Below are 25,681 nucleotides of genomic sequence, written 5' to 3'. Positions count from 1 at the left end.
GGGAAAAAAAAAGCTGGTATTCAGATGATTTCAAAATCCTATAGCCCACCTTCTACAACAGGCAGGATGATAATTTTACCTTTATTGCGTAGCTTGATCTCAAGAGAAATCAATGGCATACAAAATAACAAGTTCCGTGCAGCAGAATTCTTTTTCAAACTCTCGGCAAAAATCTACGTAACATATTGCATAAGTGTGCAGTCGCGGGTAAAAAAGATTAGCACACAGGACGGAACAACGGGGCGCCGGAGTGACAACGCGTAGCGCTGCGGGTTACGAAGAGGCTGATAACGAGAGTGCTGGGCCGTTCCCATTCTACAGTATTAGGGGGGGTTCAGCGGAGTGCGACGGCCCAGCAAGATATAATTTTCTGCCACGCCCTCTCTTTTTTTTTTTTTTTTTCGATACAGCCTTGCTCCCGCAGGCGAATGGTGAAGAATAGGATAGTTGTTTGTTTTTTGCTTGTTTGGCAGTTATTTTTGCGAGCAGCCTCAGCCGCGCTGCGGAAGGATGACTATGAAAGAAGAGGAAACAATTGCCTGAAATAGGATGGTTTATTGGATGTTGCCTAAGCGATAGGCCAAGCAAAAAAAAATGGTGATATCGCTCAGCCTGTTCGCGATGGGCGATAACAGGTGTTATAAATTAGACCCACGCCCTAAGAATCTTTCCAGAAGGAAAAAAGACATGCCGCGCGTCAACCTCGCTACATGAGCGGAAATCCTGACATTAGTTCAGGAAGGCAGGTCCCGGAGAAGCATTGCTGCCGAAGTAGGGTGCGCAGTAGGGACTGTGACCCGCATTGTGCGTGCCTTCCTAGAAGAAGAGAGGACTGGCGACACGGAGCGTAGCGGACGTCTGAGAGCCCTAACTGAGGAGCAAGATCGGCTGATCATTGGCGCCGCCTTCCGCAGCCCTCATATTACCGCTGCCGAGATACAGCAGGAACTGGGCCTCCAGGGAGTCTCTTTGTGGACGATTAGGAGACGCCTTCGGTCAGCCGGACTGTATAGTCGCGTCGCTTGTCGGAGGCCACTTCTCACTGCACATCACCAACGACTCCGTCTCGACTTTACCACAAGCCACCTCACTTGGACTGCAAAAGATTGGGGGCTAGTCATATTCTCAGATGAATCGACTTTCTCCACGAAGTGGGACCAGCAGCGGCGCGTCTGGAGGCCGGTTGGCGCGCGGCAAGTGCACAACAATCCTTTTTTATCTGTTACTTACTCGAGGGCGAGACATTGATCTGGCCAGTGACTACGGTTAGTGCTCCTTCTCAAGTGAAATGCACTGTATGCTGCTGTTATTTTTATACGGTTTTATCGCTAAAAGTTCATCTTGGTGTACTTAAGGTGTAGCATTCTAATCTTAAGAGTCATGAATGACTATGCTTAAGTTATTAGAAATTTCAATCTTTTACTCCATACTAACGAGAGGTTTTGGCCAATAGGTGCTCAGCTTTTCTCAGACAAATTGCATAATCGTATTTATTTTTTGCAGGTATGACCCACAGTTTGCGCAGGCCATCGCATCCAGCGAACGTCGCTCCATTAACGTGTGGGGTTGCATTACGCACCAAGGGCTCGGGCCACTGATCAGGGTCGAGGGAACGCTGACTGCTGCTTCCTGCGAAGCTATTATTCAAAATGACCCTCTCCCTTTTGTTTTGGACGGCCCGTTCCCTGATGGGTGCTTCCTCTTTCAGCACAACAGAAGTCCTATCCACACATGCAGGTATGACAACGTTTTAGCTCAGGCTATGTCACGCCGAGATAAGTGTCTGCAAAACGAATTGCATTTCCATCACAAGTGTGAACTAAAACTGAGTAGAGTGAAGAGCGAAACAAAGCTACGCTGATAAGCAGGTCATATCTGGCAGCAACGCGCATATAGCAAGGCAGACAAGACATGGAGAAGACAAGGAGCAAAAGTGAACATACCGCCAGCATAACAGCCTTCATTTCGATTTCACTGAAATAATAAACGTTTCTTGTACCTATAAGCACCTCTTCCCCCTGTTTTGGCAATGCACTATAAAGCAAACAATGTCACGTTTTCGCAAGGAACAATTGTTTCCATGTGATGTCATACTACACTAAAAGCGATACAAAACTGACAGAATCATTCCGCTTGCTTTATTCAATGTTCCCTAGCGTATTTTTCACTGTTCTTACTTTCATGTAAACACGAAACGAATGCTTGCTTGCAGCGTGTAATTGTTTTCTTTTTTTTTCTCAGGCGGGTGCGGGAACTGCTTGAAGAGCTCTGCATCCAAGAGCTACCATGGCCTCCCAAGGGAGCAGATTTTAATATCATTGAAAATATATGGGGGCTAATGAAAAAGCCACTAGCGAAAAGGCAGCTGCACGAGTCATCGCCAGATATTCTTTGGGCGGCGGTTCAAGAGGAATGGAGCAGGCTCCAGGCTCTTCCTGGCCTTGCAAGGAGCCTGTTTGAATCCTTGCCTGAGCGCCTTCAAAGCGTTGTGAGGGTGGGTGGGGCCTATGCACGCCACTAGTGCAACGACGTGTTTGCTTTCACATACCGACAGCGAGCTGGCTATCCTCCTTACTTCTTTTCTTGAATTGATGGGATAGTGCTCCTGTCAATATTATGTAGATTAGTTGCATTGAAAAAAATAAAGTCTATCTGTTTGTCGAGCTTGTGTAATGCTGGCTAAAAGCAGCGCTGTCATCTATTCCCCCCCCCCCCCCCCCCCCCCCCCCCCCCCCGTGTTTCTTTTGACAAACCATCACGGACATAAAAAAGACAGTAATAGAAAAGAATACATCTTTGCTGATGATAACCGAGCCAAAATAAATACGTAGGGTAGGCACTTCGGCGCTAAGGTGATAGCACGCTTGATAAAGCTTACTTCCTACCGTCCCCCCCCCCCCTGTGCTGCAAGAATGGAAACGGCCCGATAGGCAGGTCTGCGAACCGCAGCGCCGCGTGGTGAGATTCCACAATTCTGATCGCCAGTGATCTGTGCTAATATTTTTTGCCCGCGACTGTACAAGGGCTTGTTGGACATAAAATTAAATTACATATTTGGAAGCAGCATACAAAAATTCATGTTCCCTGAAGATTTCATAATTGTGGATCCATTCATAAAAATTCATTTCTAAGGCCCTCTTCCCACCTTGAGCAGACCCCCCCCCCCCGGTTTTTCCTTGTATTCTCCTGTAACCACTCACCTCTTCAATAACTCTTGACCCTCTGGGCATCTCAGAATAAATATAGTAAAAGGTCATTAATTCGAACTCGAAGGGGACTGGAAAATTGTTCAAATTTTCGAATGGGCACTAGAGTAAGCGGCCATTGCGCCATGCCGCGCGGACAGAACCCGAAGCAGTCACATCTAGACTCGTTGTTTGTGGCGGGAGATCTTGAGAATTAAATTCATGCGGTCCTAATGGAAAATTAAATAAACTGATCGGCCAGTTATGCGCCAGAAACAAGTACTGAAATGCATTCGTGTGAGCAGCGAGCTTTATGTTTATTTACGGAGAAGGGTTGTAAAAATTAAGTAATTAGTGATGAGCATTTGCTTGCTGTTCTTCTGCTGAGACTCCATCAGCATTAACTGCTGCTTGCCCAAGAGATCCAGCGCAATGTCAGAGTTCTCATTGGCAGAGAAGTAGCATGCTGCAACATCGAGCGCCGATGCTACTTCACATGCATTTGGTGGCAGCATAGGCTCGATGCCGCAGTCGGACTCATCACTGTCGGCTGTGCTCACCGCAAGCGAGCACTGTGCCCTGCTAACAGTGTGCAGCCTCAATTATATCAGCATCGTTCAAGGGCTCCAACGTCTCTACACTGCTGTCCATGTACCGTATTTACACGATTGTAAGTCAACTCAAATGTAAGTCAACCCCCCCACCCACACCACATTTCTGAAAAAAACAATCAAACTTGGAGGTCGTTTACACTTGGCCTTTAATAATAGAACGCGATCGCACTATCCTGCGGCCTCCACCTATCCCCAGCTGCTGTCGGCTGCCATGCGCGGGAGCGCCCGTAGCCACATTCCAAAATGAAAATGTATTAGTCACTGGACTACTCGTCCACACTTGAGCCATCGTCCTCACCAGGGTTCGTAGCAGTTTTAGTTGAAAAAATTCAAGGGTTTTCAAGGACTTTCCAAGGCCCTGGCATAGCAATTTCAAGGACCTCAAACAATGTTGTGATTAGCAGCTCGGACCAAAAAAAAATTCTTCAACAACAAAATCATTCATTTTATTGAAAAAGAAAAAAGGAAAGAGGCATATACCACCTTAAAACACATATCAGTAAACACACACACATTTCCTTGAAGCACACACTCGTTAAGCATATCAAGAAAGCGCTTGAAGTTTTTCTGCAATCGCGCGATCAATTGCTTGAAGGTCCTGCATCTTTTCTTTCGCAGTTTTTCTAAGACTGTTTGATTTCACAATATATGTGATGTCATTTGCTGCTTCAGCTTTTTCGGAGTAACTGTCTGCAGCTGCCGTCAAGTCGACAGTAGTTTTTTCTAGTTTCTTTTTCTTGTGTCTGTTGGCTTCAATTTCATTTTCAATAAGGCTTCTCTTTGACTGCCTCAACTGCTGAGCTTCTTTCTTGCTGCTTCTGCTCCTCCAGGTACGCTTGGCAGCGGTTCCAAGCGGCTGAAGTAGATGTCCGCAGCTCCTTTGTTATTGCAACTTTATGGATGCCTCCCGCCTTATCTATGGCATCGCACACAATTCTTTGTGACACGTAAGACATTTCCTTCATGTTTTCAATGGAGATGTGGCAATTAATGCTAAATCCTCTTTCTACAGTAGCTTGACCATGACTTAAAATAAGCAGAACTTTGACCACACCCCAGAGGTTTGAGCATGAAGAACGAACTTCAAAAGATTGCAAAAAAACTCATCGAAACTTTTGGAATGCTTCTCGAATCATCCAAGGGTGTGCTTTTCTTCCTGGAGCAACTCTGTGTACTCGGCGAGAACTGCATCTCGCTGGTGCTCGCTCAACCGGTTTGCTTCAATGAGGGCACCCAAAACTTTCCTGAAGCCTGTAAGGCACTCATCCGGCCTTGAACACATCCGCACAGGATCTAAAGAAGAGAGCGCCCTAACAAGAGGGTATCTTAGTGGGCTTTTATCCAATATCTTCTTTGTTACATTAATCAGAAACTGTTTGCACTCCATCTTAAATGCAAACACATCCTTTGCACTTATCTTGACAGCTTTCACAACTTGTTCTGCTGCATGACCAATGTCTACTTTTTCAAGGGGAGCATGGTTCTTTGGATCATCAATGTCAATCTTCAAGAGGCTCAAGACTCCAGCAGACGCTGCTACCACAGAGCACTTTACAAACCTTGTCATCAGTTTTCTCACAACACTTTCAAGGTCCTTTGCTAAAAAGAACACCAGAGGTTTGTCACCTTGGTATTCAGTCAAAAATGGCTTGAATATCATTGCAATTTCCAGAGCAAATTGAAGCTTTGCTGGCGTCAGCGGATCAGCGCAGGCATCACACACACGCTGGAATGCAATACACTAAGGCAAACTTACTTGTTTCACTCTGGTACATTGCACATACTTGTTCACATGGGGCCATAAAAGAATGGCACGCTCAATAACAGGTACATTTTCAACCCAGCGATGCGAGACAAAGTTGAGAGGGTACATTGTCTGGCCAGTAACAGAGGCAAAGTCATCTCTCCGTGCAGGTGCATCGTGAAACTGGCCACTTAGGCTTGAAAGGAGGGTATCCAGGCACCACTTGCTAGCACCAACACCTGCTCTGTACGCATTGTGCAGTGTGTGAAGACCACAAGTCCCCAACTCCAGGCACTGAACTTGATAGTTGTTCTGAAGGTGACTTTGCAAATTTTTGAAACATTTAAATTCACATTGAGCTCATCCATAGACAAGTGAACTATTTTTGAAAGTGGCAAACAATCCAAGGCATTCAAAAGCTTTTCCTGGATGTCTTCTGCCGTACTGTGTCCCATGAAGACTGATGTGTAGTACCTGGTAGTTACACGTTCAGAAACGGCGTCCCAGTACCGCACGTGGATATCCATCTGCTTCCGCTGAAGGTAGTCGTTCAATGACTCATCGAACTGGACAGCGTAAGAGCCGCACTGCTCTATTTCGCGCTGCAAACACGAGAGAAAATACGGCCGCAGGCCGTGACAAAGGACGTACGCGCATTTCTTTTCACCACAGGAGAAGGCTTTCCCGATTTCGCTGTCGGGAAACATCTTTTGGAACAGTTCCTGTGTGCGAAAACGAATTGTATGAGTAGTGGGAAGCTGCCACTTTCAAAGTCCGCAATACCTCGGCATCGGTCACAAGTTCGTTCATACCGCACGCATGACGCAAGTCTGACACTGAAGGCATGACGCTTTCCGGTCGCTCACTGACGGTAGCCGCCACGTAGTTCCGAATCGAGTTTCCTTGCGCTCCATTTTTTACGTCTGCAATGTGCTTTGAGCTTCTCATGTGGCTTTTAATTGCCGACTCGCCCATGGAGGAAACGTCAAATGCTTTACAACACGCCCTACACTTTGCGCGATGACAGTCCGAGGGATCCGGAGCAATCCACTGCTTATAAACATCATGGTCCAGCCAGGACCGCTGGAACTTGCACCTTCCTGGCATAGCGGGAAAACTTGGGAAGTTTTCTCCACAGCCCGTGAACCACGCTAACCACGAGGAAATGGTCAGGAAACAAGTACACTGGATTGACTTGGATTAGGACTTGATGAATGTGGCCAGACGCTCTGTCAATTCCGCTAAGCCTAGCCGAGCGTAAAATTCAAGGACTTCCCAGCACCTAAAAAAATTCAAGGGTTTCCAAGGCCTTGAATATAGCGTTTTAAAAATCAAGGGTTTTTAAGGGTTTCAAGGACCGCTACGAACCCTGCTCACTAGCGGTGCCGTCGTGATCGCGGCTGCGGTCCCACAGCTCGTCATTCTAGCATCATCGTGCAGCGAAATCCCACACTTCGCAAACAGCCACACTGCGTGGAACAGCTGAAAATTTTGCCTCGCTGCAGCTGCCACAGCTGTATCACCCGTTGCGAGCGTCGAACTTGCGGCCCGACGCCCGGTTGTTCGTTTTTTCAACGTAAAGAATGACAGCCATCTTGAACGTAGCCGTGAACGAGCACCGGTCGCTTATTGGACCCGGAGCACAAATGATGAAGCACTACATTAAATAGCTGTGAAACTCGGCCAGCAGTAGTCAATGCGTCAAAGCCAAAAAGAAACTACGCGTCAGCGGTGTCGGCTCTTCCGTCTGCTACCGACACACACTGGCGCCACTGCGGTTCCGAGTGGGGATTCCACCGCGACTGAAACAGCGGCCCTTCCATCAACTATCGACGCTCCTTTGAGCGCCCAGTGCGCGGTTGAATGTACACAAAAAAAACTAGGACGACGCCTATTAAAGAGTAGAACGTCAATGCGTTATCGGGCCGCCACCGCTTATCAGCAGACGCAATCTGCGACCACGTGTGGGGAGTGGGCTGGTGCCAGTTTGCTGCTTATCGGCAGCCACCATCAGAGGCCTCGCGCAGGGTGGGGATGCCGGTTCTGCGCGTTGACATAGCAGCTGCTCAAGGCCAGCACCAAGAACGATGCGACGGAGCCACGCAGCAAAAATGCAACCACGCTGTAGCATGCCTGATATCACGTTTGTCACGCCTTTATTCATGTTGCGATGCTTTGGTTTAAGTCAACCACCCCACTTCGGATTTTCAAATTTTGAAAAATAGGTCAACTTACAATCGTGTAAATACGGTAGCTTGCGGCACCAACAAAAAGCATGACGGCAGCACCTGAACTGCAGTACTGCATTGTGTACACCACGTGATCACGACACAGCGACTGCAGCACATTGAAAACCTGGAATGGCTTGCACCGAAGCAACGGCTGCCCGGGCAAATGCTCAGACAGTGAAAACCTGCTTCGGCAAGCACTGTAGCGTGTGCTCTGCCAGCCTCGTGCGCTCGGATTTTTTTCTTTTCCATTGTTTTACATCTCTAGTAAATTTTCAGCACGTTTTACTCGCTATGGGTCAATTTCTATCTACGAGGAGTGGTGTAAGCCAGGGGGTCCTAGTTCAAATTAACGTAGCGGATGCAGACTTGTTTGAATTATCGGGATTTTTCCCCCAATGAAATAAACAGGGCTGTGCCGGGACCCGGGCATCAGTTCAAATTAACCATATTGTACTAAATAAATGGCTACACCCCTGCTCAGTGGCGAGAACTAGGATAATAACGGGGAGCCATCATGCTCCATTCATGTAACGAGAGCAAGTGCAGCAACAAAGGGCCAGGAGGCACCAGCCCTGCCACCAGCACTGCCACTCACACACTTCAGCTGTCCTTTACTATCATGAGAAACACTGAAACAAGGCACAGCAGGGAAAAAGAAAGAAGGCAGGCACAACACACCCAGCCGTCGTTGCCGTGCGTGCATGACAGCCACACGCAGCTCCTCAAACTGGAACTCAGTGGCCCCCCGGTACACGCTGGCCTTGTCGTACATGGGCCGCCGGGTCGGGTCTGGGGGCTCGTGCAGCATCAGCGGCACCACCCAGCCCTCCAGCCGGCCACCCTCCTGAAGCGGCGCCGGCTCCCTGCGCACACTGAGCAACCACACCCACACAACTCAGCAAGACTTATTAATGTGTTGCCATTAGGAGGGTCTGCACAACCGGAAATGGCAACCGCTGCCACGGGTGACGCGGTGCGAGCCTTGTAACGTCATCACAACCTGCCCATCCTGGCAAGTGGCAACTTACACACCAGATTTGAGCAAACTGCCCACCATGGCAGGTGGCAGTTAATGACTGGTCACGAGAGGTACCTAACTCAGCAAGAGTAACCTTGGTTTCACAATCCCCACTCATGGTTGTATCCAGCTGCCGGGGTAGTGGCGCATTGTTTAACCACTGCACCACTGCACACCAGGAGTGGTACGAGGACTCCCCGCAATCTATGAATGCAAAGTAAAGAATGACTAATTTTGCATATAATGCACGTTAACTACAACAGAATCAGCAACAATAGAAAATGCCAGAGCATTAAAACGATCCACCAAGGATTGCTAAAAAGTTGTTGAATGTGCTCCCACATAGGGCAAAGTTTCATACAGGTCTGCTATCCTGCCCCCCAAGGCTTCTAGTTTACACAATAAAAAGCCTGGCTGCTGCCGTGGCTCAGTGGTTATGGCGCTCGGCTGCTGACCTGAAAGACGCGGGTTAAATCCCGGCCGCGGTGGTCGAATTTTGATGGAGGCAGAATTCGAAAGGCCCGTGTACTGTGCGATGTCAGTGCACGTTAAAGAACCCCAGGTGGTCAAAATTTCCGGAGCCCTTCACTACGGTGTCCCTCATAGTCGGATTCGCTCTGGGAAATTAAACCCCAATAAACCAAACCTAGCCTAACGAGAGAAAGCAGTCACTCTTCCGTGCAGGAGCCATGCTTAGCTTAGAACAGCAGATCCAGGGCTCGCTTAGCCTGCTCATTTTTAGCAGTTGAACTCCTTCAGTGAGTGACACACTTGCTGATACTGCATCGTCTGCACCAACACTAGTCTCAGCAAGTTAACAGCATGCTCATGGATGGATGAATATATGTTAGAAGTGCCCCCTTTGAAATGGGGTGGTGCATGCTTGGTATTTCTTTTTCCGTATCTCTCTCTAAAAATGTCAAATATAGTGGTATTACTTGCCACTTTTTTTTTAATACACATTCTAAAGACCTTTAAGTCTGCCCAATTATTAATCCTGAAGTTGTATTGTTACGTCACTGCCATAGTTTTGAGCCACCCATATACTAATAGATTTTCGCTGAGGTCTGTCAGATTCATTTACATTGCCTTTGTTATCTCTAAACCACAGAGCTTCTGGAAAAGAGACTGTGCCAGTATCTAGATATTGATTATACTTTATATAGTAGTAAAATATGTTCCATTTTTTATATGAATTTACCACACACTGCACATGCGTTACCTTCTTGGTTAACTTTTTTGTAGCTTCACATTCTAAGACGTCATGCGGATGGGTTGAGCTATCTGTTATGAATGCCACAAGTCGCTAATGCTTTGCATTCAACAAAAGAAACTTGCACGTTCTGGGTATAAAAGCTACTTTCCAAACAAACAAAGCTCACAAAGCATGGGGAAGTAAGTGAAAAAAAAAGGCCGCCAGTGACGAGCGTTAGCTGTTTGGTTTACTAGACAAAGTGAAAAAGAACACGCCCATTGTCCAGTTACACCTCCTCAAGATCCACCCTAAACAGAACTAGCTTCGTTTGGGGGGTCAAGGTGGGCCTAGAATTCGGCTTGCGGCGCGATATGGTAACGCTTCAATTAGTAATTGCACGTATACAATGTTTACCTATTATTGATTTGTGGTTTCATTTTTATGCCACAACCGATAAGGTTTTATTTGCCTGCCAAATTCGGTACACAACTGTCCCCGGATGGGTGCCCCTTGATGTCAGAGTATGTATATAGCGGAACGAATATATACACATATAGCGGTCCCATAACTGAACAGTTTTGGTCCCGTTGTAGGATATTTTTTGGGGGTGAGCGGGGAAAGGAATGGGAGGGCACAACCAATTTTAATGGCCGCCTTCTTGGATTCAAGGAACCGAAACTATGCCGCCATTTCGTCCCCTGACGTCCTTCTCACATAGTTCCACCCCTGTCACGATATTGCACCGAGACGTCATCATTGGCAAGCGGCAGGTGGCTGTTTCTGCAATGCTATTGCAGATGGCACTACAAGTCTCCATGCGAGATATGCTGTTTCCTAGTTCCTGCCACAGATGGCGCTGTGATCTCGTGGTGGTAGCAGACCCCACATAATCTCAAAATGTGATGAGTATGAGCCAATGCTCTTAAAAATCTATCCACAGCAGCAGTTGAATGCAAAAGGAGGTGTCTACTTCTCTGCAGTGACTAAATGCTTTGGAACCAGCTGAAACCATTTGGCCAATGAAGGTGCAACAAATGCAGAACTTTGGCTCCTGCAGAGCACTATACTGAAGTCTAGGCTCAGTGGCATCCGAACACCATCTGCCCACAGACACCATCACAAGCACCACCTCCTGCATGCCTCACTGCTGCCCCTGCATCACCATCCAGGTGAAGCATCGCCATGAAGTGTGCTTCTGCTACCACTTTTCCCATCATTCTTGTTTGAAACGAAAAGTGAAGGGTTTCTTTTCTTTCATTATTTAATGAGTCAGCATCAGAACCCCCAGGTCAGAACAATCTGTCCAGTTGGCAGGTGGAAAAGTGGAGAGAGAAATCCCCTCTCATAGGAGAGGGAAGTATGGTTTATGGGGGTTTAACGTGCCAAAGCGGCTAAGGCTATGAGAGGCGCCGTAGTGAAGGGCTCCGGAAATTTCGACCACCTGAGGTTCTTTAACATGCACTGACATCGCACAGTACACGGGCCTCTAGAATTTCGCCTCCATCGAAATTCGACCACCGCGGGCGGGATCGAACCCGCGTCTTTGGGGCCAGCAGCCAAGTGCCATAACCACTCGGCCACCGTGGCGGCTGGAGAGGGAAGTAGGAGGCAATAGTGGAGAAGGGGTCTGGCACACTATGATAGCTGGACTGGTTTATTGGTTTGGTTTAACGAAAGCCACTCAGGCTATGAGGGGCTCCGGATGATTTCGACCACCTGGGGTTCTTTAACGTGCACTGACACCATGCCGTACACAGGCCTCTAGCATTTCGCCTCCATCGAAATCCGACCGCCGCAACAGGGATCGAACCCGTGTCTTTCGGGTCAGCCGCTGAGCGCCAAAACTATTGAGCCACCGTGGTAGCGATACCTGAACTGGATCGGGAGTGCAGCAGGGATACGGAGTCTCGCATTGTGATTATCAGACTGGATCACACCACCTGCTCGCACAGTCTGAACACGTGAGCGGCTGCTACATCCAAGGGGTGCACTAATGCAATGCACGCACATAACTACCGTAAAAACCGGACTATAGTTCGGACCGGAATATAGGTCGACCCCCTTACTAACCAATTCTAAAAATGAAAAATCTTTTTCAATAGGAAAAGTACCGAAAGACATCCTTACTTTGAAACAAATGCGACTCTAGAGGTTGCACAATGGTGACAGTATTTAATTTCATTTAAATGCTGCTTGTATGTACACCCGGCAAATTTTTTAACAATATCGCGCACCAATCGGCCCGCGTGTTTGTTTCTGGCACAGGCAAGTACAGCGCCGTAGAGCAAAGCCCTCCTCTTCATGAATCGCCGCAACCAGGATGGCGAGCCTTTGAATTGCGCCCTCGTGAGTCTAGAGGCACGCGCGATCTCTGCCACTTTCACGCGGATGCATTCCGCAGTCACAGGCAGCGATCTTGCTCGCAGCGCAACGTTTCCTTCCTATTCTCGATACACTACGGTCTGCCCACGAAATTGTTTTCTTCTGGTTGCTGCAAGTTGTAATACGCAGCTTCTGCCTCCGCCAGTACTGAATGCTCTTTTCGGATACTCCAAATTCGTGCTGTGCCGCCAGGTTCCCGTGAGCTTCCTCGTACTCAATCGTGTTTTTCTTGAAGGCGACGGTAAATTGCCGTTAGCTTCCGCTTTGCATCTACTGAAACGCAAAATGGCGGCACTGCTGCTGATGGCGATGGTGATGAAGGCTGTTGACTTTAGCCACCCATTGTTGCAAGACTTCCGTATTTTTTCCGCCAATGACCGGTATATAAGACGGGGGTCGACTTTTCACCATGGTTTTTTGAAAAAAAGTTCGACCTATATTCCGGTTTTTATGGTAGTTATATAACACAACTACAGTCGAACCTACTTATAACGATACCGGTTTTAACAATATATCGGTTACAACAATGAAAAGCGGCTGCACCGTCCACTTTTGTATGTTTTCTATGGTAAAAAAACCCGCTTACTACAATGCCCCCATGCCGCACTATCGGTTATAACAATGAAGTCTGGCTCCTGATTGCTGGTGCCAAAAGGTAGTGGAATGCGAAATCCTTGAAAAGAAAAAAAAAAGGAAAGAAATTCCAGCTGCTGTACACAATAGAACCTGTTTTCTGGCCTTCTCGGCATCGCCAGCCTCGCGCACCTCAGTCCCGCTGCCTTTCACCTCTCCGAACACAAATTGGCTGCGCCCATAGCTCTACACCGCGCCACCCTCCGAAACACGAATGGACCTCGCCAACGCGCCGACAGCACTGATCTGCTCACTCGCCCCTCATTCTGTGCAGTTCTGCGAACGGATTTGGTTGTTTGTGTTAGCTGATTGCGTCGAAGTCGTTCTTGGCCACGTGGTTTTTCCATCTCGTTTGAATTGCCGCCGAAATGGAAGATGGCTGATCAGCCTGCTGATCATCGGACGACATTGCCGGTGAAAAGAAAGCGCACGGCTATCGATTTGTAGACGCAAGTGTAGTATTGTGTAGGACTACAAAGACGGTAAGATAATGTGTGACTTGGTTAAGAAGTATGCACTACTGCAACCGACGGTCTCGACGATCCTCCGCTCCGCTGAGAAGTTCGACAAAGAAACGTGCTCACTTGACAGTGGGCGCAAATGCGTTCGACAAGGTGCCTATAAGGAGGTGGAGGAGGCTGTCTACGAGTGGTTTCTTGGTGCCCGTGCCCAGAACTTGCCTATCACTGGGCTGATTCTGCTCACAAAGGCGAAGCAGTTTGCTCTGCTTATTAACGATGTGGACTTCCAGCCAGGTGGCGGGGAGAAGGATGTCTGCAAGCTTCGCGTGAGGCAAGCAAGGCTGACTGACATGGGGTTTTTTCGTGCAAGCCAGTGAGAAGTACGTTGCGAGATGCTTGTGGCAATTTCACCCCAGTGGTTCTTTGGGATTTCTCAAGCTGAGAGGCAGCCGCGGAAACCAACCTTCTCGCATTTTTTACAAGGCCCCTTTCGGGGCCACCAAAACGATGCCTCGACGGAGTGTGCATGTCACTTGCCGTCCATGACCCCTTTTTGCAGTTGTGATGCTTTTTTTCATGCAACCCATTTATAACAATTATCGGTTATAACAATGGAATTTTCGTGGCACTTGAATATTGCTATAGGTGGACTCGACTGTAAAACACAATTATAACACAACTAGTTGATCCACAGAACACCATGCATGCACACACATGCAGGAAATTCCTTAACACTCACTCACTGTAGTGTGGATTACCTGTAGATTTTTTGTGTCCCACACATTACAGGAGTAGCAAGACCAAATTTTTTAGATTAATGCTTTCATCTTTGGAAAGTTACATAAGGCATTGTATACGTGAATCATGGTGCAATTTTTTGCACTATGTACTTTCAGATTCAGCAGCTGAACAGTGGCAATGATGCCAGAGATGAGTTGAGACAATGAGATGACGCGAGACTGAAAAGCTACAATATAATTGCTGATTCATTGTCTCAATGCACTCCAACACTTATGCAAGCCTACCCCAAGAGCCGGCAGGACAACAAATGAAGAACCAGCTATTAAATGGCCTTTATTTCATGATTTATGAGACCTTAAAGTCGTCTAAACTGATTTAAGAAATCATAACTACTGTTTAGCAGTTGAAAAAACATGAGAGGAAATAATTTGTAGAGTTAAGCTCACTGGCTCAGCGCATTAATCAGCGAAAGCCCTCCATTAAAGGGGGAGAGGAACATTTCCTCCACACTACGCCACCTCCCAGCTGTGGCAGGTGGCAACTAATATAATTCACTAAGTAGTTAAGGTTTGACACTGTAGATTCCACAGCATAATGTAGGGCTATAACAATCCTACAACAGCTAAATGTGAATTTCCTGTGGTGTTGATAGTACTGATGTGCAGTGCACCACTGCAAAGAAAAAGCAGCCAAAATTTGGCACTCCTTCAAGGAAGCAACAAATAACCAAAATGTGTTCTGCAACAGTGGTAGGATAGACTGATTTCCCTAAACTGCCACATCTCCCAGGGTTAACCCAAGCGTTTACTCTGGAGGGTTGTGCCTGTCACTGCTTACCCTTGGACACTCCGTGGGTGACACTCTGAAGGAACGCAGTCCTTAGACATACCAGCTGCCAGAGAGCACAGCAAGACACCATACGCAATTCACTCTGCAGGAATTTCGTCTCATCAGAAATGCACCCTTTAAGGGTGTGCAAATATTGAATATGAATATGAAGAAAAAATGGCTTTAAATATCGAATATCTCTTCAGCAAGAAAAAATAATCATAAAAAGATGGCAAATGTTGTTAACCCATCCCATTTCAAAATAGGGTAGGTCTTTTCAGCTGAAAAAAAAAAACAAAAGCTAGACTGACTCGGCACCATATAAAAACAAGATATGCACAGAGATGTATCCTACTTGATTAACAGCATAACACTATGCAACCTGTAATGTGATCATGCAAAATGAAATGTACGAAACTATACATCTGGCAGCTAAAAATAACATGATGACCAGTAAAACCTCATTAACTCAGATTTGAAAGGACCAAAAGAAATGCTCCGATTATGAGAAAGTCGATGTATAAAATGCCCCACGTCCCCGAAAAAAAAAATGCTGAAAATGCAGTGAACCTCAAGGTGGCCTGGTCACCTGAAGGTCCTGCTTCCTCCATAGCATTTCAGTGTAGCGCATGTTTTACAAGCACAGGACCATGGAAAATCGAAGTACTGGTCGATGGCAGCAGTACGCAAGTGTGTGCACCCGGTCTGGGCGATCCAGGATCAGTATAGTATCCGACTGATTTTTCAGACTCCAATAATTCTGACTTGCGCGATATTTCGAACTTCGCTGAGCAACTGTCCTGCACCTCATAGAAACATGTACATTTTCATTTCACGACTGATATTGTACCTGTGCTCGCCACCAGCCTCTACGTCAAGCAAGCCGTGACAATATGTCGGACTATGTGTAGTCTAAAAGTCTGATTTTTCAAACTAAAATAGACATTAGCAATAGTGTGGAAATCGCTGTTCAACTGAAAGTTCATTATTTCGGCCTAAAATAGACACGAGCGGGCATCGCTGTCACAACCAACCCGTTCTCCGCCGCCTTGAAAGGCACGTTTTTGGATTTAAATGGAATTGACGGGCATTGAAGGAGTGAATCAGATGGACTGGCTTGAATATACTTGGTTACTTGTTCTCCATCATTGCGATACGAGATAACGACTCTTTCCTGAAAACGGTACAGCGAGACAGCTGCAGCGTCTGCCGCGGCTTTAACAACGCCTTTCGAGGTGCGGGTCAGCAAATGCGGTAGAGTGGGGAAGGGGAGTGTATTCGGAGGTGCTCTCTTCCACTCGCGTCTTCCTGTAGGTTACCTCTCGGTCTTCACGAGCGTCGTTGCCCCATGCAAACTGACTGTTCTTGCTTCACATGGCAGGTGCATTAGATTGCAGCATGACTAGCCGCCACGTCGCACTGTCTGGTATTGTGACACGAGAGAGTGCGCACATGACGAAAGTATGACTGCGGCTAAGATACAGTCTGATATTGCTTGTAGGCGGAACATAGGGACCAACGATTTTCACGATTTCAAAAGCTGCTTTTTGCACAGACGTTTTTTTTTTTGAGGTTCGCGGGTTTTTCAGACTGTTCGATTATTGAGACCATTTTCCGGGCTCTGCTGAGTCCGATAAATCGGTCGGCGACTGTATAATATAACATTTCCCAAACCAATTTCATGCCATTTTTGAATTTCCCACCCTTCCACACTGGGCTTGGTGACGCCATGCCCCACATTCGCTCTTGGTTACTGGCTGAAGCCTAGGGCATGGCATCGCTTCAGGCAGTGGCGAAGGAGGGAAAATTAAAAAATGAAATCAATTTGGGAACGATATCACACCGACCCAGAATCCAAGCACCAGGGTGACAAAATGACGAATGTCAGACACGTCCGAGAGCTCACCTGAGTGCTGTGCCGGAGCCTGGAACCAACACCGGAGTGCTGCAAAAACAGGCACACAGACAGGGAAATGTTAGAGCTCAAAGTAAACACCGTGCACGAGCTAAAAGCTGTCAGAGCATACCAGAGGGCACACAAGACTGCAACAAGTTCCAGGTCATAACATCAGCACCAGCTGCGTTTCCTAGACTGCTGCAATGAGCAGGACTGTCGTGAACAGCGAGCAGGAGCCTGTGTTCTACAGTGAGCACTGATGAATTTTAATTACTAAGGGCAACTTTGGCCAAGGAGCGCCATGGCACTAGCCATTTTCCTTTACACAAGGCAGACATCACAAGTTTGAATCCACTGGCGGGAAGATTTAAATACAATGTTGCCAGAAATAACCCCATATCTTGCTGCAGATAACCATCAACATACACAGAAATTGCCAGAGAATTCATTTTTATTGAGGACAATAATTGGACTTGAGTTGTCCTCCTCAGCGTCTTTTTAAACGACAACCCCGACAATTTTTCTACCTCCTCGGATTTTAATGAAACTCTCAGGGTATTTTCTCCACAGTTTTCTGGTCTGCTGTGCCAAATTTTGCAGTCGGGCAGTGTTTTGTTGCAGTTCTAATTAAAGTTTAAAATTGTCCAGGTCACGGCTTCAGTCATGGAAATTTCTGTCAACAGCTTTGCACGTGTGACTTCAGTGGATGCACGCCTGTCGATATTCGCTCTGCATTTGCTGAAGGACAAAATTTCAAGCTTACTTTTGGTCATTTCAGACAAATAATGACTCCAGCTGTCACTTACAGTCGCCACTTTAGCCAATCAACATACACAATAGGTTTTGTGACAGTACCCGTGACATCATGGTCAGTCTGCCGCGACGTCATTGTTTGGCTGAAGCCCAGTTTCGGTTTTGGTATTCTGGTTTGTTCTTTTAAAATATTTCTATGCGGTATTTTGAAAAACAGTTTTGTGCATCAGAGTGAGGATTGTAGTGTGATTATCAACTCCAAATGTTCAAGAAATCATCAGAGGTGGACAAGGAGGAAGAGGAAAGAAAGGGAGGTTAACCGGAAGAATAGCTGGTTTGCTACCTTACACGGGGGGAAAGGGGTGAGGGGATAAAGAAAATGAAAGAGAAAAGAGAGTAGCAGAAAATTGAAGTCACTATGCAAAGTCACAGCGTTCGGTAAAGTCACAGCCTATCGTGCAGGCCAGAAGTCCTCAAGAAGCGCAGCAGTGCCTTGGAGGTCTTCACCGCCGACGATCGCCGCGGCCAGTGGCCAAGAGTCTTCGTTTCCGTCAGTGGGACTGGTTCTAAACGCTCCAGCGCACGGCAGAGAGACTCCATTTCGGCACTGTAGGCCGGGCATTCATTTACAAAGAATGTGGGCTATAGTCTCATCACACCAGCAGATGGCACATGCAGGGCTGTCAGCCATATCGATTAAGAAACAGTAATGGTTGGTGAAAGCTACACCAAGCTAGAGGCGACACAGCAAAGTTGCTTCAAGTCGTGGTAGGCCAGATGGAAGCCGGAGCTTCAGATCTGGATCCAAGGATTTTAAACGTGTTATGACATTTTAAAAAAACCATCGGAGTTGCCCTTTAAGGGGGGAGACGGCTCTTAGAGGCGGAAAAAATCGATTTTTCAAAAATGTAATTTTCGAAATCTGCAGCTGTTTCTCTACCACCCTGTGAATTTTCTAATCTCTAGAGCCAATATTTGGGCTGTAAAAAGAGTATAAAACTTCGATCCGAGCTCGCTCTTGGCAAATTTTCGCGCAATAATGGGGCTTTTTCCGAGACATGCTATTATCGTTTCACTGCAGCGATCGCGGCCATCTTGGTCTCGCTTGGAAGAGCTGCTTTTCGTTTTAAATTTCGCGCAGTTCCTGCTCCTTTATGCTTATTGTATGAGGGAGAAAATGCCGCCAAAAAGCAGTCGCAACGCGCGATGCTATTCGCTAGTCGGTGCACGTGACTGAAAGCTGCTATCTGATTGGATGAAGGGCCTCGTGTCGTCTGCTGGAAGCGTCTGTTGAGCCCAAGCGGTAGCCATTTTGTCAAGGTGTGTTCGCTGGTGCATCTCGCGACGATGTCAACACCGGCGCCAAAGTTCATCACGACGCACAGATATGAAAAAAAGAGAAAAAAATCGCTCATTAACAACCTCAAGAAGAGCGCCACGGTCACCTCGAGCACCGCGGACACCACAGGCACCGTGGGTACGCCTCCGCCAGCGGATCGGGAGGTGCCGACCGAGCTAGGCCTAACGGCGCCGCCGGTCGCGGAAGCCTCTTCGGGCAGCGGCCGTGTTCGTCGCGATACCCGAATGCTGCAACCTTCCGAGATAGAAGAAAGGGACAAAAAAGCCCAGGAGAAACTTCAGGAGATGGCATCAGCGGCAGCAACAGAGCGAAAGGCAGCATTCTTCGGTGCAATGGGAGACGCCGCAACTGCCCCACCCGGCGACACCTTCTCCATCGCCAGCTTGCGCTTGGTGAACGAGATGCTCGCGTCAGTGAAGTGCAAAGTATGCAACGGCGACGTGTTGATTGAAAAATCTGACAGAGAGTATGGCCTCGCCGTTAAATTGACCCTGACATGCGAGAACTGTGGCGACGTGTCATCTCGATGGAGTTCGCCGCGTGTGGAGACCGACCAGACAGTGAGCCCGTTCGTGGTGAACATTCTCGCCGCACGCGCAATGCAGTCAACAGGTAACCGGCGTGCCGCGTTGAATGATATATTTTCGGTGATGAATATATCGCACCGCGGTCTCCATTCGAAAACTTGGCAGAAATACGTCAAGACAAAGTTGACGCCCGCGGTGGACCGTGCGGCTCAGAAGTTGACTTCCGACTGTGCGCGAGCAGTTCGGGAAGTTTATACAGAGTTGAATTTCGGGAATCCGGGCAACATTGCGGTGTCATTCGACGGCTCATGGATGACACGCGGGCATTCGTCGCACATCGGCGTCGGAACTGTGATTGAACTGTTCACTGGGCTTGTTCTTGACTTTGTTGTTCTCAGCAATTTTTGCGCCGGCTGTGAGCAGGGCCCCAAAGAAGACGACCCAACGTACCCATCGTGGAAGCAGAGCCACATCTGCCAAAAAAACACAAGCAAGAAGGCTGGTGAAATGGAGGTTGAGGCTGCCCTCATTTTATTTCAGCGTTCCCTGCAGCAACACAAGCTCCGTTATACTACAGTGCTGTCTGACGGGGACAGTCGCACGTTCCCTGCTTTGCAAGAAGCTGAAGTCTATGGATATATTGAAATCCATAAGGAGGATTGTGTAAACCGTGTGCAGAAACGCATGGGCACTGCTTTGCGCAACATGGTTACCAAACAGAAAGGTGCTGCTGGAGAATCACTTGGTGGGAGAGGCAAGCTCACGCAAGATTTAATCACAAAATTGAGCTCATATTATTCGTGGGCACTCAAATCCCATATAGGTGATGTGGAGGCCACGCATAAAGCTGTGATGGCCACCTACCATCATGTGACGTCTAACGACTCCACTTCAAACCACAGCCTCTGTCCAACAGGCCCAATTCTTGGTGCCGGCAGAATGCAGCAGAGGCCAGAGGCGAAGCAATGCCACCTCACCGGTACAGTCTACCTCTTCATGTCTGCAATGCCTTACTGCCTGTATATCAAAGGCTTTCAGACAGGAGGCTGCTAGAACGATGCCAACGAGGCAAGACTCAAAACAACAATGAGAGCTTGCACTCGATGATATGGTCCCTTGCTCGAAAGGAAAGGCATGCCTCTCTCTTCACAGTGCAGGCTGCTGTGGCTGAAGCAGTGATGAAATTCAATGCAGGGAGTCAAAGAACTGCTGCCTGTATACTGCAAGAGCTCAGCCTAACGCCTAGCCCCCAGACAACCAAGCGTATGCGGGAAAAAGATCATCAAAGAAAAACAGCATCTGTGCAGAAGCGCAAATCTGCAGAAAATCTTCAGCGCTCAACTCAAAAAGCGCCATTTTAATAACTCTGGTCAGACAGACTACCTTCCAGGAGGTTATTAAGTGTCTGCTGATGCCAGTATATAAATAAATTTGAAGTACTTTGCCATAAACACCACTTCGTTTGTTTTTGCTGTTTTTCTCAAAATGGAAATTTTGGACTCTTAGCATGTCCCAAACTAGCATATCTCAGCAGCTATGGCAGATAGAACCATAATTCCTTTTTTAGCAAGTAGCCATATGTGTAGTCTACAAAATGTTGGGAGTAGAATTTGTAATTAAGGTTCAGAAATTTTTTAATTTGCTCTAGTTTTTGATTGCAAGTTAGGCACTATTTGTACCTTGAGTTTCAATGTCTTTAAAAACTACTTATGATAGTAAAATTAAAAAACTGTTTCCAACATTTTATTCATTTCTGTTTCTAGAACCCAACCAAGTGCAATTTATAAACTTTTATAATGTGTTTTTCTCTTAATTGTTCTTATTAGTGAGAAGGGTGTAATTAAGTGTATCTCAATAACTAATTATCCTATCATGAAACCAATGACATTTTTGGAATCAGCATGAAAAACTAGTCATGGGTGTGCAATTTGATTAAATTTGGTGCAGAAACAAAATTTTTTTCTTTAAGAGTAGCCTCCCCCCTTAACCCTACAATGTGCTTTGTACACAACTGTGCACGCTGCAAACTCTCAGCTTTTTCTCAGTGTGCTGTGCCTGGCACTGATTTTGTCGTTTCAGACGAATTAACTGTCTTTCAAAATGTAAACAGGATAGCTTTTTTATACCAACTAGCAAAAAATATGCAGTCAAACCAAGTTATAACAATACTGGTTATAACAATATATCAGATATAACAATGGTAAATAGCAGCACCATCAGCTTTACTATGTGTTCTATGGTAAAATAAACCGGTTATAGCAATGATGTCATAGCACATTATTGGTTATAACAATTAAATCTAGTCATTGAGTGTTGACTATGAAAGGAACAAAAACATGGAAATGCTACAACCGCACCAGCAAAACCACGCTTACAACACACAAGCGCACGCATGTGGAGCCGACCGACAGACCTAGCCGACGCTGCGAAAGTGAAAGAACACGTAACCACGCACTCGGAGACACAGCCACCAGGTGTGCCGAGGATACTTGCTTGTCGTGGAGATGCAGGCAGGAGAAATGCCAGATACGTTCCCCTGTGCAAAAGGCCCATGCAGAGAAGAAAGTAGGGAGCCTTGGTGGAGCACCCATTATGAAAGCTTCTGAGGGGTGCGCCACTCGCGGAAAGAAAACGCGCCAGCAAGTTTGTTTTAGCATTCTGCACTATGGGTGGCACCAACAACACGCATGTTGTCCCATCATTCCCTGTTCTTCGCTAACTTCGCAGATCGCCATTTCGCAGATTTCACGTGTTCCAAGGGCAGGGGCGTCATTACATTAAGGCGAGCTGTTGCGTTGCTGCATTGGCCACATGCACCATGCACACTCCCAATCAGTCCGTGCAGTGCACGCGCGTTGGCAGCATTGTTTTTCTGTTGTCGGCTGTCACTGTACCCATTGTTCTGCAAGCTCCTTGGATTTCCCATAAGAATTGCTTCCGGATAGCAGGCTTGAAAGCATACACAAGCGCTGTACAAGAAATGTAGTTAGCCAGAACAGCAGCTTGGGCTAGTTGGTGTGTGTGCTTCTCTTCTCGTGTCCCGTTTACATTCTGCGCTGTTAACATCAGGATGGAAAACCAACAAGCCCAAGCTGCTGTTCTGCTTCGAAGCTACCAACAATATGCATGCAATAAAGCATTTGAAAATGCGGAAAAAAAATTGTCGCGCCGTTCTCATCTCAAAAGCAAGCAACTATTGTCCAGTCTTTCACCAAACAAATTTAACGTGATGCAATCAGTTCTTGTTACTTTTTAAGGATCATTCCATAATTTGAGCATTTTTCCATCCCCTGAAGTTCGAATTAACGAGCTTATACAGGCATTAAACCAATCAACCCCTTGGGCTTTTCCTGTCAATAAATACTCTAAAGTTTTTAATTTTTTTTTTTGGCACAACCCAGTTATAACAATTATCGGTCACAAAGATGGGTTTCCATGGCACTTCAATATTGTTATACTAACTGGGTTTGACTGTAAATATATTTCTCAAGACTGTGAACAGGGTTGCTCATCCTCAGCCATTTTCTTGGAGACAGATGGTGCCACCAGTACCAATGACCATTTCTTTTCTGAATTTCTAGCGTCACGAGCATCCCCACAAAGGTGCAGTAACTGGGAGACACGAGGAAAAACATTCTCACCAGTGAGCAGGCTGTCCACCTTCATCCTCAGGGATCTCGAAGCTGGGCTGGCCAGGAACCACCGCCAGTCGCTGCTTTGCCTGGGACAGACACATCAGAGGCTGCTGTTGCCGCACTGGCCTGGTTTCGCCCACATGGGCAAGAACACTCAATGCACACAGGAGAAGCTTCTGCCGCTTGTTTGGGTTTACAAGCGGCAAAGTGAACTTGACCCTCACAGCCCTCTGTGAACAGGTCACACAGCATAAGTACACTCAACACTTGCAACCTGGCCTCCAGACCGCACCAGCACTGCAACATGTATATTCATCCAATTACACGAAACTGCTAGGGATCGCATATTTTAACCCTTTTCCCACAAATTAATTCCCGAAAAACATACCAAAATCACAAAATTTTTTAATCAGCTATCATTTTGTCAGAGTAATTCAGATCCTGAAAATGTATTACTTCATAAATATACGTTGTGGGGCTAGTTGGTTCATACTCAGACTTCTTTTATGCGCACAGAAAGACGACACAAAAAGACAAGGGCAGTCGGGCCGATGTGTTAATGAGCGGCTAAGGGAACACAGTTTGTCTTTGAAGAACGGTACCGGTTCGCACCAGCCGGCGCACATCAGTGAGTGTGGAAAAGATAACGACATAAAACAGAAAGCAAAAAAACTGTGTGATGCAACGCTCCAAGGCACCAGCATCTTGTGCAGGAGTAGTGACACGCTTGCGCGAGAATTGGCTGAAGCCTACCATATAAGAAAAAGCGGTAGTTCATGTGTCAGTGCACCATCTGTGACAATATATGAAAAAGATTTTGCTTTTTTAGATAAATTACATATGAGGTGAGTCACCGGTGCCTTCTGTGTGCTTTTCCCGGGTTCTAGCCAGCACGTGGCTCTGATAACTATCCATTCTTTTTGGTATAAATGTCATGTACTTTTTCTGGAATAAAACAGTTGAAAGTTCGCGCTCCTTCCTGTCTACCTTGTCTTTTTGTGTCGTCTTTCTGTGCGCATAAAAGAAGTCTGAGTATTACTTCATTCTTTCTAGTTACAATTAACAAACATTTAGAAAAGATAAAGCTGAATTTTTAGCCTATGATTGAAATGGAGCTGTATACAGAGACCTACCATGCAGAGCTATGCTACTGATATACAGTCGAGCCTACTTATAATGACTACAGTCATACCGAACTCTCCATCATTACAAATGAGGGCGGCGCTACCATCAATCTATGTTGACGACACTGCGTCTCAGATATCTATGTTGACGACACTGCGTCTCAGATACAACAAACACCTTTAGCTGCACTACGCATGTGCAAATATTTGATAATTTCGAATATTTGGTCGAATAGTAAATTATTCGATATTCGGTACGAACCGAATGTTTGGTATTCAAAATCTCAAAGCATTCATCCCGAGCGAATAATGTCTCTGTAACTCTTGCTTTGTACTCCGGGATCACAACGTGGCATGCGCATATCCAAAGCCCCGACTTCACGGTGCGTGCCTGCGCTCCCGAGCACATGCCGGGACCAGTCTGCACATGCTCGCAGCAACAGATGTGAGCTGACGGAAACGTGGTGCCCAGATCTGTACTTGCCAGGTGTCCGCGGCCACGCTACCCGCAGTGCACACGCGCCGTAACCACGCTCGGTAGCCGCACAGCTTCCGTGCATCGCTAGTGCGCACGTGCTGATTGGTCCCGATGGGGGAGGGGTGCGAACAGCTGGCTGGCACCGGCGCCTTGTAACGTCCACATGGCGATCTGCGCATGCGCAGTGGCTCCCTGCGGAATCTGATCGCCATAGCGGGCACGGATCGCGCTCTAATCGGAGGGCGCGCGGTTCTCTTCATCTCCGCGGAACGAGTTAGACTGCAGGTGCCGCAGCCACTCTTATCCACGTGAAATTCGCAAATCAAGCGCGATGATGCCAGCACGAGAGGAAGCTAGCACAAGGCGCATTATGACGGGTGCCCCTTTCAGATGCCTGACACAGGACGGCACTGGGCGCGCAGCGTGCGCACAGGCCCTTCCCCCCAGTCCTTTAATAGAGGTGCCAAGCTTCCCCCATGCATTTACTCTTTCGGACCTGTCCCTTCATTTAAAGTGCAGGGTTATGGCCACGCAAGTTTCCTCACAATATACTAATAAAGCCTACTGCTCCAAAATGTTTTGTACAAGTTACAATACCATCACACTGAAATAAACTTTTTACAACCATACGTCATCTTTGCCCTGCGCTTCGACCATAGGAGCCTGGGTGGGAGGGGGATGGGAAGGTGATGGGAGGGGGACAGTGCTACGGTGAAACATGGCTACCCCTAATGAAGAACCCTGCACACTCACTAGCAGGTGTTCATGGAGTCTTCGCTTAAAGGCAATAGCTGCACAACAATGCAATCGCAATTAAGACCAGCACTCAGGGGCCTCATGCGATTATTCGATAATTTCGAATATTCAGTCCAGTA

At 47.1% G+C, this 25,681-nt stretch overlaps 1 protein-coding gene and 1 pseudogene across 4 annotated transcripts in view; both read right to left on the bottom strand.

The window, feature by feature from the left end:
• Positions 1 to 25,681, bottom strand: part of LOC144132332 (uncharacterized) — a 222,134-nt gene that overhangs the window by 161,139 nt on the left and 35,314 nt on the right. For 2 of the 4 annotated variants that reach the window (XM_077664655.1, XM_077664656.1), the window contains exons 7-10: positions 23,211 to 23,290; positions 22,025 to 22,105; positions 16,939 to 16,977; positions 8,453 to 8,646 (exon numbers count right to left, since the gene is read on the bottom strand). In XM_077664655.1, coding sequence (XP_077520781.1) covers positions 8,453 to 8,646; positions 16,939 to 16,977; positions 22,025 to 22,105; positions 23,211 to 23,290 — 394 coding nt within the window. The remainder of the gene's footprint in view (positions 1 to 8,452; positions 8,647 to 16,938; positions 16,978 to 22,024; positions 22,106 to 23,210; positions 23,291 to 25,681) is intronic. The other 2 variants (XM_077664658.1, XM_077664657.1) reach the window with 1 other exon arrangement.
• On the bottom strand, positions 4,805 to 6,776 carry LOC144132334 (uncharacterized; annotated as a pseudogene).

Source organism: Amblyomma americanum, chromosome 5 (assembly GCF_052857255.1).
Source record: "Amblyomma americanum isolate KBUSLIRL-KWMA chromosome 5, ASM5285725v1, whole genome shotgun sequence".
Lineage (NCBI taxonomy): Eukaryota > Metazoa > Arthropoda > Arachnida > Ixodida > Ixodidae > Amblyomma > Amblyomma americanum.
This window is presented reverse-complemented; position numbering and strand designations above follow the sequence as displayed.